This window comes from Callorhinus ursinus, unplaced genomic scaffold, assembly GCF_003265705.2.
Source record: "Callorhinus ursinus isolate GAN/ISIS: 27379988/994484 unplaced genomic scaffold, GSC_fseal_2.0 scaffold25, whole genome shotgun sequence".
Lineage (NCBI taxonomy): Eukaryota > Metazoa > Chordata > Mammalia > Carnivora > Otariidae > Callorhinus > Callorhinus ursinus.
The window spans coordinates 38,412,366-38,426,458 of record NW_027397087.1 but is presented as its reverse complement, the minus strand read 5'-3'; the positions used below and the strand labels follow the sequence as shown (position 1 = coordinate 38,426,458).

General features: G+C 52.0%; 1 protein-coding gene across 1 annotated transcript in view; it reads right to left on the bottom strand.

The window, feature by feature from the left end:
• ARID3B (AT-rich interaction domain 3B) overlaps positions 1-14,093 on the bottom strand; it is a 51,487-nt gene that overhangs the window by 4,913 nt on the left and 32,481 nt on the right. Inside the window, exons 5-7 of the mRNA XM_025883772.2 lie at positions 2,844-3,027; positions 1,446-1,717; positions 1,083-1,337 (exon numbers count right to left, since the gene is read on the bottom strand). Coding sequence (XP_025739557.1) covers positions 1,083-1,337; positions 1,446-1,717; positions 2,844-3,027 — 711 coding nt within the window. The remainder of the gene's footprint in view (positions 1-1,082; positions 1,338-1,445; positions 1,718-2,843; positions 3,028-14,093) is intronic.

Sequence of the window (14,093 nt, the reverse complement as noted above, 5' to 3'; positions counted from 1 at the left end):
TTCGGCCAACCCTAACTAAGCACTTACCACCCACTGGGCTGGGGAACCAGAGACGAGGAAAGCCCAGTCACCACCTCTGGGAATCTGCCTTTCCTCCTCCTCCGCTTAAGCAGGCTGGGTCCTCAAGGAGAGGGTTTGCCTGCTCAGTGTGTGGCCCGGCACCTGTGACCCATTTCAACCTGACCATCTGTGAAAGCTGCAGGTGCTGGTACCTGGGGCCTCTGCCTGGCTCACCCCAGACTCCGCCCTTTCACCATGCAGCCAAGAATTCTTCCGGATGAGCTGTTTTTCTCTTAGTGTCTGGCTGGTGCAGGACCAGGGGCACCAGCCCTGAGAGGGGCACAGAGCAGAGCTGTTGCCGCCAGCGTCCTTCTGCTCCTCACCTGGGGACGGGGGGGCAGGGAGCACTGCCTGCGAATACGCACAGCTCCCTTCACACCTGACTTCTTCCCATCACATGCTCACTGAAGTTTGTTCTGCGATAGTGTCAAGGGCAAGAACCGCAAAGAAAGTGTGTGTGTGTGTGGGGGGGGAACAAGGGGCATGGAGTGTGTGATTCAGGAGAAGGCAGGGCACCTGAGAAACGAGGAGGGGGAGGGAAGGATGTCAACGATGCTACCAAACTTGTATTTCCTCTTTTCCCCTGGTTCCGGAGGGTCACAGGCAGCCTGGCCTGAGGCACTCGGGCCCCTTGTGGAGGCTTGGGGATGGAGGGGCTGCCTTCCGCCCAGAGCCCAGCTCTACATCCGGGGAGGCGCTGGGGGGAAGGCTGAGCCCTTTCATTTAGACAGATCAAAAGGCTGGTGAGGAAGAGGAGCACAGCAGCTGTCCCCGAGGGCCTCTGGACCCTCCTCCTTGAAGGACTCCTCTTTTTTGCCAGAGAACAGGGCGCTGCCTGAGGCAATTTTTGGTCAGCTTGGTGAGCTGAGATCCCAGTGGCCACACAAGCGCCATGTGACTTTCTGGCCTTGAGACTGTTCTGGGATGTGAAGCCCAGTCACAGGATGTGAACGGGCCCTGGAGGGGAGCCCAGGTAGGCACCCAGCGGGAAGGGAGGCCCTGCTTGGGGGCCTGGCGCTCACCCCTGCCATTGATCCTGATCTTCATGGGCAGCTGCCGTGCCACGCTGAACAGGCTGCGCTGGAAGGCCTGCTGCACCAGGCGCTGCTCCTCCTCCGACAGCCTGGACGCCTTCTTCTCGGGGGGCTCCCCTGATTCCAGCCGCTCCCGCAGCTGTTCCAGCGCGGCCGTCCGGGTACCGGCCTGCTGGCCTGCCAAGGCCACAGGCACAGCTAGGCGATTTGGCACGGGCACTGTTGTCACTGGGACGCCATCACCTGGCAAAGGCACAGGAGCTGGACTGATTCATGATCCCCGGCCCCCGCACCTGACAGTGGGCTCTGCCACTCCCACCCTGCCCACCCTCCCTGCGGGGCCCTACAGACCTTTCCTGAGAGTGGTCGCAGGGGGTACCCGAGGGCTGCTGGCATTGGCGCCACTGCTGGAGCCCAGCCCGAGGATGGGGAAACGGATCTTGGGTGGGGAGAGAAGGGCGGGGGCCCCGGCGGTGGCGGCAGCAGGAGAGTAGCCCAGGAGGGAGGAACTGTAGCTGGGCCGCCGGCCCTCCCTCCGGTTGCCGTCGATGGCGGCCTGGAGCTCTGCCGGGGAGCTCAAGGCTTTCTTCTCACACTCATAGGCATAGAGATACTTCATGTACCTGGAGGGAAGGAAGGAAGGGAGGAGAATAGTCCAGAACGGTACAAGAAGCCACCCAGTTTAAGTTTATGGGTCTCTGTGGGACAGGCCTCTGGGACACAGGATCACTTGGCCGAAGAGGAAGGTCCAGGGAGGTCGGATGCCCTGCCCCAGGCCCTTCTAGCTGCTACTCAACACTGTACCAAACTCTGCTCCAAATGGAGGCACCGTTCCTTAAGTGAAATAAAGCACATCTTCACTCACGTTTCATGTTTGTTTTGGCACTGTTTTAGGTGCCATTTAGAAATGTTTTTGCAATGTCCTCCTGGCTCCTGGATGCCCTCACGATTCTGAGTCAGGCTGGTCAGGTAGGAGCACTGTTTCCTGTCCCTCTTTGCATCACATGTCCCAAGAAGCAATCATCTACCCAAGAACCTTGAGAGGAGGACTGCTGTACTGATTACAGCTCCGTCCCCAACTTCTGCTGGAACAGTTCCAAAGATAAAGCCCTTCTCCTTTTCAGCATACTGCCTCACCGATGCTCATTCCGTATTCTCCAGAGAGCAATACCCAGTGTGTTCCAACGAACAGATTCCCCTTGGCCCTCATTCTCTGATGCTACCCTTGGTTCCCCTGCTCCTAGTACCCCCATAATTAATTCAAATGATGATAAAAATAGGTCCCAAATCCCAGGTCCTCTGTTGCCAGGCAAGCAGAGTGTCAGGTAGGAAGGGCTAGGCTTAGGGTGGAGGTGCCGTGTGGGAGATAATGTCCTGGAAAGAGTGCTACGGGGCCAGAAGCCCAGGGGTGAATCTCAGCTCTGCTACTACTAGCTGGTATGGCCTTGATCGAACCATTTAACCTCGGAGACTCAGTTTCTGTTTCCTGAAGAATGAGACAGCACCTACCTCACAGGGTTGATGGTGAGGTCTGAAAGAAACAGAATGGCAAAGTAGCCTTGGCAGACACTTGGGAAATGGTGGCTCTCATGATCACTTAGTAGAAAGGGATTTGGCTCCTGGCTGCATTGGGAATTCCTCCCATCTTGCCCACTGTACAGTGGAATTTCCTTCCTTCCTCTCCTCTAGGTTAAAACATCCCCTTTCTCCCAGCCTCAGCTTCCTTTCCCTAAGGCCCCGGCCACTCACTGGGTCCTCAGGGTAAAGGCGGCGCTGGTGATTGATGTGGGCAGGTTCAGGCCTTTGGTGATCTCCCGCCAGATCTTCTTGTTGATGATCTCCACCAGGCCCCCCTTCTCTGTCACCAGCTTATACAGCATATACAGGTCCAGGATCTGCTTGGCCATGATGGGGATTCGATTGATGGGGGTCCCTGTGATTGCCCAAATAGAGAAACAGAGGGTTGTGTCATCAAGCAGAGAAAGAAGACATATGCATGTGCCCAGCTTTTGCAGAGTTGGAAATATGTTCATGAATCTGCTTTAATCTGACTCAAATTCCCAAAGCTGGAAGCTATCAAGACTAGCTGCCAGTTCTCCTTGGGATGAGCAAAAAGGTCCGATTCACAGGCTTTGTGGTCTTGCTTAAAACATGAGCCTCTGGCTCTGTCTTCCCATCTGTAAATAAGATGGCTGCACTAGATGGCCTCAAAGTTGGGTTTTTGTTTTGTTTTGTTTTTGGCTAGCAGGATGAGTCCAGATTCTTTCCTAATGATGTGGCAACTCACACCCCTCTGGGGCCTTCAGAAGCCACTTGAGCGGTTCCACCACCCACCCGCATAGCTCCAGTGCACTCTGTAACAGTACCGCCTGCTTCCTCCTCTCCTGCGGCAGGACAGAGAGATGTTTTCTCTCCTGTGTCCCCCACTGAGTCAAAGGGGCTGCTGGACACACACAGGTCTCTAGGGGGATGAAAAGCCACTGAACGACTCTCTCCCCACTAATCGCTCCACCCCTCCCTGGCCTCTGAAAGAGGGAGGGTCAGAGCGGCTTCCGCCATTGGCCCCGAAGGGAAGTGAGAGGAGCCGGGGACTTGATTAGGAAGCCTGGCACCAGGCAGGAAGGCCCACTAATGAGCACCAGGGGACGGCAGGGAGGGCGGGCCCGGGGTCCTTCCACAGGCCGCTGGGATGCTCGGCAGGAGGCGTGATGGATGACTGTCATTTGGCAGCCTCAGGATTAATGATCTGGAGGTCAGAGGGGAGAATTCCACAGGGAAGGGTCACCGTCCGGGGCAGGGTATGAGACTTGTTGCCTTTTGATGGCAAACTCCTTTTACTGTACACAGGCTGCTCTCCTCTGCCTCGGACCCCTCCCACCGCCCAGTCTTGCCGAGGGTCTCGCTGACGGCCTGGTGGGCGGTGAGCCAGCCTGACTTTCGAGCAGTGCTGTTTGTTTCAGCTCCTCCCGCTTCTTTCCCCTCAAGGAATGGCATTTTCTTCCTAGCCCTGAAATGTTGGCCTCAACAACTCTTCCACAGGGTAATTCAAGCAAGAGAATGGAGCAAAGAGTCCCATGAAGGGCAAGCAGCATGAACATGGGGGGGCTGTGTGGCAGCAGTGTGAGGAGGGGGCACGAGGTCTTCGAGAACTCCGTTTTTCCAGCTGGTCCTTGGAGGGTCAAACACAAAGGGGTCATAGTGTTAGATCCAAAGATACACAGGTAAAAATAGCAGAGGACTGTGGGTACCTTGCCAAGACACACAGCTTGTGTTGGTTAACTTTTCCTCTCTGTGCTGCTCTGGACAATAAATCTGATTCCTGACATAAGCACAAGAGCCTGGTCTGGCAGAACTGGTCTCCTGGCAGGACCAGGGCTAAGGTCCACCTCCTTCTGGAGGCCTGTCAGCCTGAGCACACTCACGGTCCAGGCCAGTTTGCATCCTCATGGCATCACCTGGAGACTCTGGAAGGACCACTCTCAAGGTCCCCTCACATTCCCAGAAGCTTCCAGGACATCTCCCCGGTGACCTGTTCACTTCCAAGTCAGAATGTTCACACTGAGCTCACCGTTATCCCCAAAGCCAGCCCCTCCTTTCTCACCACTTCCTCTTCTTCCAGCAACACCATCGTCCTCTGAGGTCTCAGGCGGCAATGGCCCCTCTTCGCTTCCCCATCGCCCACCCTGAGGTGGTTAGGAGGCGCCACTGATTCTTCCTTGGAGGCGCCTCTCAGATGTATCTTCCTTTCCGCCCACGGCGGCCTCTCACCCACGTGCTCCACCTGCGCACTGCGGCCATCACGACGCTCGTGTCCTTGTTCCACACCACAGACCCTGACGCCTGCCCAGTCTCATCACCAGGGTCCCCCACACCCCTTAAAAGATTGCCTGTGAAGTATTTCAAGCGTCCCGATGGCGCACTCTCTCACTCTTTAGCTGGGTCTCCTCATGACCCTCCCCAGACCAGGCTCATTTCTACTCTCCGCTTTGTGTTTTCCCTCATCAAGCCTAACGTGACCTGCCTCCGCTCAAATCCTCTACACACTGGCCTTCAGGAAGAATCTTCTAACTATCCCAGTTCAGGGGATTTCTTCTCTCTCAGAATTCCTATTACAAGCCCTACAAGGTCAGCAGGTAATTAGTCTCTAATCGTTTTACGTATGTTCACCTGGCATCCCAGGAGGACTGTAAGCTGCATGAAGGCAGAGAGAGACTGTTTCCCCCTCACCATGCCCTAAAGAATTATAGTGTTTAACAGATGAAACTGCCGTGCAGATGGGGAAAAAAAAAGGTTTCTCAGAGTCAAAGCAACCAGCTATGGGTTACCCAACTGGGACCCTCTGACGCACTTCTGTCATGCTTGTGGTGTGCCTGCCAGACCTGTCACCAGCATCACATGTCTGATGCTGACAGCCCTGAGCAGAAGTCACCTTCTCCTCTCAGGTCCCAGCAGGTTCATTAGGGTCATGACCCTTAGTAAACAGCCTGGGGAATGGAGGCCGAGGGTGCGTAAGCTCTTTGTGTCCACATCCCATGCAAAGTGGACGAGCAGCAGCAGAACGGATGGAGAGCCGGGGGGTTGGAGAAGGTAAAGAATCTATGACTGCACTTGGTGGGGTCGAAGGGATGAGGAAGCAGGGATTAAAGAGTGGAATATGGCTGGGTCTGTGCCATACACAGATGGGCGCGGCTGAGTGTGTAAGACCAGGCGGGGGCTTGCCCAGCCGATGGAGCGCTGTTCTCCAGAACAGTCACCTTGGGGAACCAGCTACCCTGTGGTTTTGGAGATCCATTTGCAAATGGCCTTCTGAGTTGGCATTATTTTCATTAGAATCTCCAATGGTGGTAAACCTTCAAACATAAAGGGTGTATTTTACATTTAGAAATGGTCGTTCATGGAGGCAAGCCAGGAGAATAGGAAGTGACCAGGCCGTTTATACTGATTTTATCTGAAGATGAGGTGTAGTCATAAACCATGAGAGGTTCTCAGGTGTGGCTCACACTACCTCTGGAGGCAACTCCCTAGAGAGGAATTATACATTTACTCTGAGTAGTCACTGGACTGTCTAGTTATTTGAGGTGGCTTCTTTGAAAGATAACGATGTTATAGTTGTAGAAATTTCAGGAAAAATGCACCTTTTTATAGTCGTAGAGTGTGACTGCATGAGGCTGAGAACTGCTCAGGGTGGCAGACACAGAGGTAGGTATGGGAGCTGGGACAAGGAAGGGGAAAGTGGCATTTGAAGTCAAGACTGTAAATCTAACCAAAAAGTGACTTCTTCCCCGCCCCTCTGGGAAGAAACCACAGGTCTGGGGTGCACTGGCACCAGGTGGTGGGCCCCACAGTTCTGCTCTGTGGTCCAGCCAGGGACCCTTGTTCAGAGATCAGTGGATAAGGAGACTGGGCACGTTCTTCCCAGAGTCTGGCCCTCTGTGAAACTGCTAAAAATAGCTCCCAGGGCAGGAGGCCCCCCGGGTGCTGTCAGAAACAAAGCCGAGACTATTCTGAGTGCCAGCTCAAAATGACGGTATGGTTTTCTCACGTTATCCAGACAATCCAGACACAAAACCTGTCCTGGCTTCCATTCTTCTGACAACCAAGAAAGAGGCTGGATCCTCAGGCTGGTCTGTCTCTACAGTCTGCTCTGTGCCTAACAGACCTGGCACCCATCTCCCTTGTCCCAAGGAGACTCAGCTATGAAGAGAGAGGGGGAGAAGGCCTTTTAGCTGAGTTTATCTTCTTAACAAGAAAGAGAACCAATATATCATACTGGGGGGTGGGGATGAGGGATGGACATATTCAGGTCTCAGTTTCTCCATCTGAAATGAGGAATTTGGACTAGATGAACATGAGTCTAAATAAGTTTTTATTAAAACTTAAAACAAAAATTGATAGTCATGATTATTACTGAAGGGAGGGTGACTTGGTTTTAGGAGCTTGCCTGAATTATGGAATAATGTTGCCAAGTGACCTTGAGATGGTGGTTTAGGAACTTCTCCTAGGAAGACCCCTGTGTGGCCACAAACCACAATGTTCGTTCTTTCCTCAACCCTGAGGGGAAGAGGGGCATCTATGGCCTGCTCTCTGGGCTGGATTAGATCTTCCTCTAAGGAGGCTCTTCATCTGAGAGGTGACAGGTCTCTGTCCACAATAAATGCAAAAGCAACCTGCTAAGAACCAGGAAGGAGGCAAGCAGCCACTGCAGAGAGCGCTCTGTGGGTCACTGGTGTTGGCCCTGCAGGAGGCCGAATCTCCGCCCCCATCACACCTCCCAGAGGGGGTGTGAGTACCTGATGGGGAAGCCTGTGTACTGTCAGTCACTGCTATCAAAGCAGGAGCTAGGATTGAGGGTAATTAATCATGCTCCTTCTGACAGGAATCCAGGGCCTTATCTGTACCCCAAGAAATGCCGCTGGTCTCCAGTTCCCTCCTCAATAAAAGAGACTGACAGTTCCAACAAAGAGGGCCCTTATCAGATTTCAGCCAGGGAGCCTGAAGCAGCCCAAGGGACAGTGTAGAAAAAAGGCTTTTATGAGGGCCGGGGACCCAGCGAGGCTGTGGCGCTCCTGGGGCTTTAACCCTTGGGTGGTGGGAATGCCGCTGGGCACGGGCACTCGCAAGGCCAAAGCTGTCATCAGGAGCTTCCAGCCAGATTGAGCCAAACAAAAAAAAATCCTGGTCCCTGGCACTTTGCTCTCCTTCCTGCCACTCAGACTATGGAGACAGAGCTAGGGATAGGGGTGAGGGCAGACGGAGGAGATGGCCTCCTTGGGCACTGGAGACAAAGATGGGAGATGGCAGGAGTGTGGGAGGGAGGGCGACTTCCTCCCCACTGCAGAGAATGGGCCCACTCCAATGATGACCAGATGCAACTGGGAGCAGGGACCCCAGACAGAGTCACATGGTTGCCTTCCTGCCCACTGATCACGGGGCGAGGGCCCAGGACCCAGGACATGGCCCTGCCGAGGACCCTTGCTGCTTTTTCCTGGCTTTAAAAAAAGATCATTAATCATTTCCATTGCCTGTCAAGAGAGCTGGGTGGCCGAGCAGAGAGCCTAGTAGAGTTAAGACCCATGTGAAGCAGGGAATGTGCACAGGCAGACAGGCTTCCTGTCCATTCCTCTGCATATTAATTCTTACCCTGCTCTGGTCCTGCTGCCCAGAAACAGGCAGAGAAATGACTGGTGATCTTCCTCCTAACTTGTTTACGTAGAAAATACCTCACCCTAGGAAACGGGGCAGCCGTGTCTGGCAGCGTGCAGCACAATGTGTAGTCGACTGTTCCACAAAGCAGAGCAGAGGCAAGATGGACAAATATCGCCATTTTGCACTGACAGGTGTCTCGAAGCCTTCTACCTCTGATTTCCCAGTGAGCAGGTCTAACAGATACATACTATAGCGCACTAAGCTGAAGGATACACAGCTCACTGGGGTTCTACTTCTGTGTACACTCCTGTAACCACTCCTCAGATCAAAACACAGAATGCTTCCAGGGCCGCAGGAAACTCTCGTGCCCCTTCCCAATCAACACGCATCCCCTACCTCTTCCCTCCCGGGAGGCAGCCATTATCCTCACCCATATCTCCGCAGGTGATTTTCTTCACCTTTGTATACGTGTAACTATGTCCTATCTACTCTCTCATGTCTGGCTTCTTTTGTTCAACTTTAGGTTCGTGAGAGCCCTCCCATGTGTACAGCAGTTCATGCCTTTTTGTCGCGTGTGGAATTCCACTATAGGACTGTGCCGTTTGTCCATTCCACCGCTGATGGGCACTGGGGTTCTTTCCAGTTTGGGGCTCTAACGAATGGTACTGCTCTGACGACCCTGGAGATGTTGTTCAGCGAACGCAGCACTCATCTCTGTTGGGTATACGCCTAGGAGTGGAGTTACTGAGTAACAGCGTCGGCCTATGTTTAGCTGTAGTAAATCCTACCAAGTACATTTCCAAAGTGCTTGTGCCCATTTATACTCCTAGCAGCCAACCTGAAAGGTTCACTTTAAATTCCTCACTCTTTTTGGTACTCTAGCTCAGACTAATTGCTTTAGGTGAAGGTCAGTGTTTAATGCTGTCTTCTCCTCTGGCTAATAATCAAATGAAGGTTAGGGCTATGCTGTCTCCTTCCTCAAAAACTCTGTTCAGAGAAGTTGGCCAAGGAGTTAGAAGGAGGCGAACCACTGGGTCTTCTCTGCTTTGACTGCTGCTGATCAACAGACCTGACTGGTGTTTCCAGGAGAGGGGGCAGAAAGTTGGCTGGGGAAAGGCCCAACCACTCAAGGGCCTTTTGGCCTGGGGAGTGCATAGCTGTCTTTCATTGTCAATCCATGGCACTAGCTTCTCAAGTGTAAGTGTAACCAAACCCTTGCTTTTGACTTTTCCTGCACCAACCCTTGGATGAGGTACTAAATATTAGTTCACCTGGAACAAAGAAGGCAAAACTATCAACTCCATTTTACCAGGTGCTAAAGGTATCAAAAGATTTGAGGAGGTGGGGGTGGGCACGCCTGGGTGGCTCAGTCGGTTAAACGTCTGCCTTTGGCTCAGGTCGTGATCTCGGGGTCCTGGGATTGAGCCCCATGTTGGGCTCCCTGCTCAGTGGGGAGTCTGCTTCTCCCTCTCTCTCTGCCCATCTCCCTAGCTCATGTTCTCTTCTTTCTCTCTCAAATAAATAAATAAAATCTTTAAAAAGAAAATTGAAGCGGAGGGGACTGAATTTAATAACAAAATTGGGCTCTTCAAATTAATCATGCCTTCCAAAAACCAGGATCCCTTCCCGTTATTATGGATAACTGAGTAGATACAGGGCATTACATGACTATTACAAGTGGAAAAAAGAAAAAAGCAGTTTATCAGTAGTAGTTGAAACACCTGAGGAGAGAAAAAGATTTGGCCTCAGACAAAGGCTAATTGAGAGACAAAGATTTGCATTTTAGACTTTCATTTCGGGATAAAGTTAGAAAATGAAGTCCCAAAGCCTATTTCATCTAACAAAGACAACATATTTTAGTCGATCAGGAAGAGTGTCCATGGCAGACCATTTACTTCAAGATAAAAAGAATATATGAGAAACTGCCTCCACCAAAAGGCAAAGCAATATATGTCATGAACATTTCCTTGCCTGAGATGGATAGATAAGCACACAACAGAAGGAAAAACACTCAAATTGCACTTTGAGGCAGACCAAACCCTTTTCCCACAGTAAATTCCTTGTATATACACATCAAAACCAGATTCAACAATCCATTTGGGAAAACCAAGGTCAGTTTGCAGCCTTGAACAGAACTAGTGGGGGAAGGAGGGCAGTTCTCTAGGTGAGGTCTTGACAAAACTTGTCCTCTGTGTGACTAAGCAGTTCATTCACCTGGTGTGTCCAGCTGGGGCAGGGAGAGGGTGCTCTGGGTGCGTGCATGATGTGTCAGAACTTCTGCCTCCTATGCCCTGCACCCCCACCCCATCCTGCCCTGACAGATGGCAGCCTCTGTGCTGTGAACTGTCACATCTGCCCTTCCTTGAGAGATAGGCCTTACCCTGAGATGAAGACTCCTCTTACATGAATAGTTCTACCTCTGGGTTAATCGGCTAGATGCTGTCAGACCCTACCGGACACCCCACCGTGGAGGTGGACCAGCATTCTCCATGGGGCTCAGAAGGCTGAAGGAGAGACAAGGCCTGCCCGTTGCCCGAACAGGAAGTATGGAGCTGCTGGTACTAGGGACCAAGTTTCTCAAGTGCAGGAGAGGGAAAGAGCACTGGCCCAGGAGTCAGGGGACAAATGCTAAATTGGCTCTGTGGCCTTAGGCAAGTCCCTTAACCTGGTGACCTTTGCTCTCTCTACCCCTTAGAGCTGGAGCTGTGGGGAGATCAGAAAATGGGTTGAAACGGTTCTATAAAGTACATGGGATAATAAAAATAACAGCAAAATCGATTTCTTTCTGTTTCACGGCCTAGGGAACAAGAAAACAAGCTTTTCTTCCTCACTGATGAAGAATGGAACTGTTTATAAGCCTCTGCTTATCAGACTTCCAAATTAGTCCCCCTCTGGCCTACTTAGATTTCCCCCTGGAATATCTATCACAGAATGATATCTCAGAAATCACCCACAGTCAATTTAATTAGCCAGAGAATTTTATTTACAATAGTTTGGCTTTATTTCTGGCAAAGAAACGTGTGTGTATTTTCTACACACACGTGTGCGTGCAGGCACATGCAGCCAAAGGTAAGTAAGAAGGGGCATCGGAACTCTGAAATCTAACCAATCTTTCTAGAGAAACACGGGTGGGGTAGCAGAAGCAAAGGCAACTTCTTGACTTCAATTTGGCTTAGGTAAGGAAAGGGGAGAAGCACTTGGTCTTGGGGGTCAAAACACAACTGTTTTGATAGAAAATTGCTAAAGGGGCTTTTCTTCTCTTTTTGGTCACTGAGGGTGGCTCATTATGTGTTGGGAGCTCAAAAGACAGTCATGGACTTAATACAGAACACAGAACTTGGAAGAACTTCCAGATTAACTCTAATTGAACCCTCTCATTTTACATGTACAGAAACTGTGGCCCCCAGAAGGAGAAGGATTTGCTCTAGCTCATGGAGATGGGTCGGGGGGGATGTGAGCCTGGCTTTGCACTCAGTCTACAGCTCTTTCCCCTGCCTGGGTCTCTTCTCAGGCTCCTTCTGGGGCAGCTTGCTCTGCTGGTGGGGGAGGGGTCAACAGGGTGCAAGTCACCCTGGTCTGGCCCAGAAACCAAGGTGCCTGGAGCTGAAAGGCCCATCTGTTGCAGTCAATTCACTTAAACGTGTTAACAAGCGAAGGAGACCCTGCACAAAGCAGCAGTTATGGCCTGGCCCCTCTCCCACTGGACAGCCGTTTTATCACCTGCAGCTGTGGTCACTGGGGCAGCCTGCTGGCCACTGCCTCCCTCAGAGCCCTGTCCCCTTCCTCTGCGGTGCAGCCTGCAGCATCAAAGCTGCCTGCCCCCACTCCCAGCAGGCCTTTGAAACTCAGGCCGTTTTTAGTGGCTCCTGTGAATTCTACGTTTCTCCTTCCTGTTAGCTCTGGAGGAGGATCGCTGGCCTGCTGCCGGAGTCTCTGAGGCTTTTCCTCGGACCCAACTAATGATATCTGGCTCCTGAGTGCCCCAGACACTCCGATTTGGGAGTGATGAATCAGTCACAAATGTCCAGGGGGCCCTCGGTCTCATCATTGTGTGAAGAGCAAACACAGCAAGCTTCACATGAGTAAAACTCTGATCTGCTCGCAGCCCTCCTGAGGCGCCCCCTCTAGGTTAGACTATCAGATGCGAGTTTTCCAGGGAGGAGATCACCATGAGTTTAAAGGGAACCACCTCCACCCTGCCTCTGTGCCTTGCTCTCCCCTCTCTACCCAACCCCCCTCCCGCCACTGCTTGCCACAGCAAGCTTCCTGAAGGCCCAGCTCTGGTGCCACTCCCCACGTTCTATGTGCATAGACCAGAGTGCTAACTTCTTGGTCGGTGGGGTGCCGGCTATGCCTGGGTCATGGGGTCACACGCTTCTGCCTCCGCCTGTGTGGGTCCTCCACTCCTGTTACCTCCTACCTGGGGGAAGTGCAGCTATTCTCAGAGGCCTCCCCTGAGCCCCAGCCTAGGACAGGGTCCCAGCACCCACTCCTTGGGCACTCAGCCGCGGGAGAGGCGCTTGTGATATTGCTCGGCACAGGCCCCTGCTGCCCTCAGGTCCTGCTATCTGAGCGGAGGTAAGATGACTTCCAGAAAGAATTTCTCTGCAAAGGAAATTTTAGACCTTCACCCTCGTTCCCATCCTTCTATAGTAGTGGTTCTCAATGGGGGGGGTGCGGTGGGGGAACGTGCTTCTGTCCCCCAGGGGACGTTTACACTATCTAGAGATATTTTTGGTTATCATGACTCAGGGGGGTGCCCCCTACCACAAAGGACTGTCCAGTCCCCTAAGTAAATATGCTGAGGCTGAGAAACCTTGTATTCAGGTAACTAACAAGTAGCAAAATGGACTCCTCTGTTTCTACAGGTGATGCCAGCAAACAGTGAAAATACCTAACATTTTAAGTGCTGAGGACAAAAAAGATTTGTCCAGCCTGAATAACCGTGAACTGACACGATCAAAGGGAGTCACTTACTCCTGCTCAGAAATCTACTCGATGGCAGTCTGGCAATCCCCAGCCGCCGCGGAGGGGCAGGCTTTGCAGTGCATGCTGCTTTTTCCTGCCAGCTTCCAATTACGGGGTGGCTATCAAAGGGGGGCAGCTCAGCCTCCCCGTGCAGGGCCTGCTGAGTAAGGAAAACCTACAGGACTGCTCATACGGCAAACACCTTTTGAGCACCTCCCTGTCTGACCCCGTGCTAGCCTGGGGACACAAAGAAATGATAAAGTGGCTGTCCTCAAGGAGCTCCTAGTCTAGCGGGGACACAGAGTAGTAAACAAATCATTTCCGAGATTCACTCTTGGCTAGGCTGATCTAACTTCCATTTTCCTTTAAAAAAATCCTTCTGGGAAGGGAGACAAACAATAAAGGAAAAAATAAGACAGTGGAGCCACACTGCTGATTAAAATCTATATTGCTATGGCAGCCCCTCTGAGACGGGATCAGCTCCTGGGTCTGCACCAGCTGGGCTTGTGGAGCTTGTAAATAATTAAAAGGTAATTGGAAGGGAGACCAAAGTATTAAGTGGATTTTTCGCTCTCAGGGCAACCAGGGAGTTTCACTGCTGCGAGTCACATTATCTTTCAGGATTATATTCTTGTTTTTTACTGACACATGCAGCTCCAGATAGCAGTTGGAGGAGCAAACTAATTAGGCTGCTTAGACTGCTTTGAGAGGCTTGGAGATGGGAGGACACTTAGACTCAAAACTTTCAATTGTTTTTGTAAGAAAAACCAGCAGTAATGGGCATGCTACTAGGACAGCAATGAGGCTTTAGAAGGTAAAGGAAGTGGAAGGAGGGGGAGAGAGGGAAGGGTGTGTTGAGGGAGGGGGGAAGAGGGAGAGAAAAGA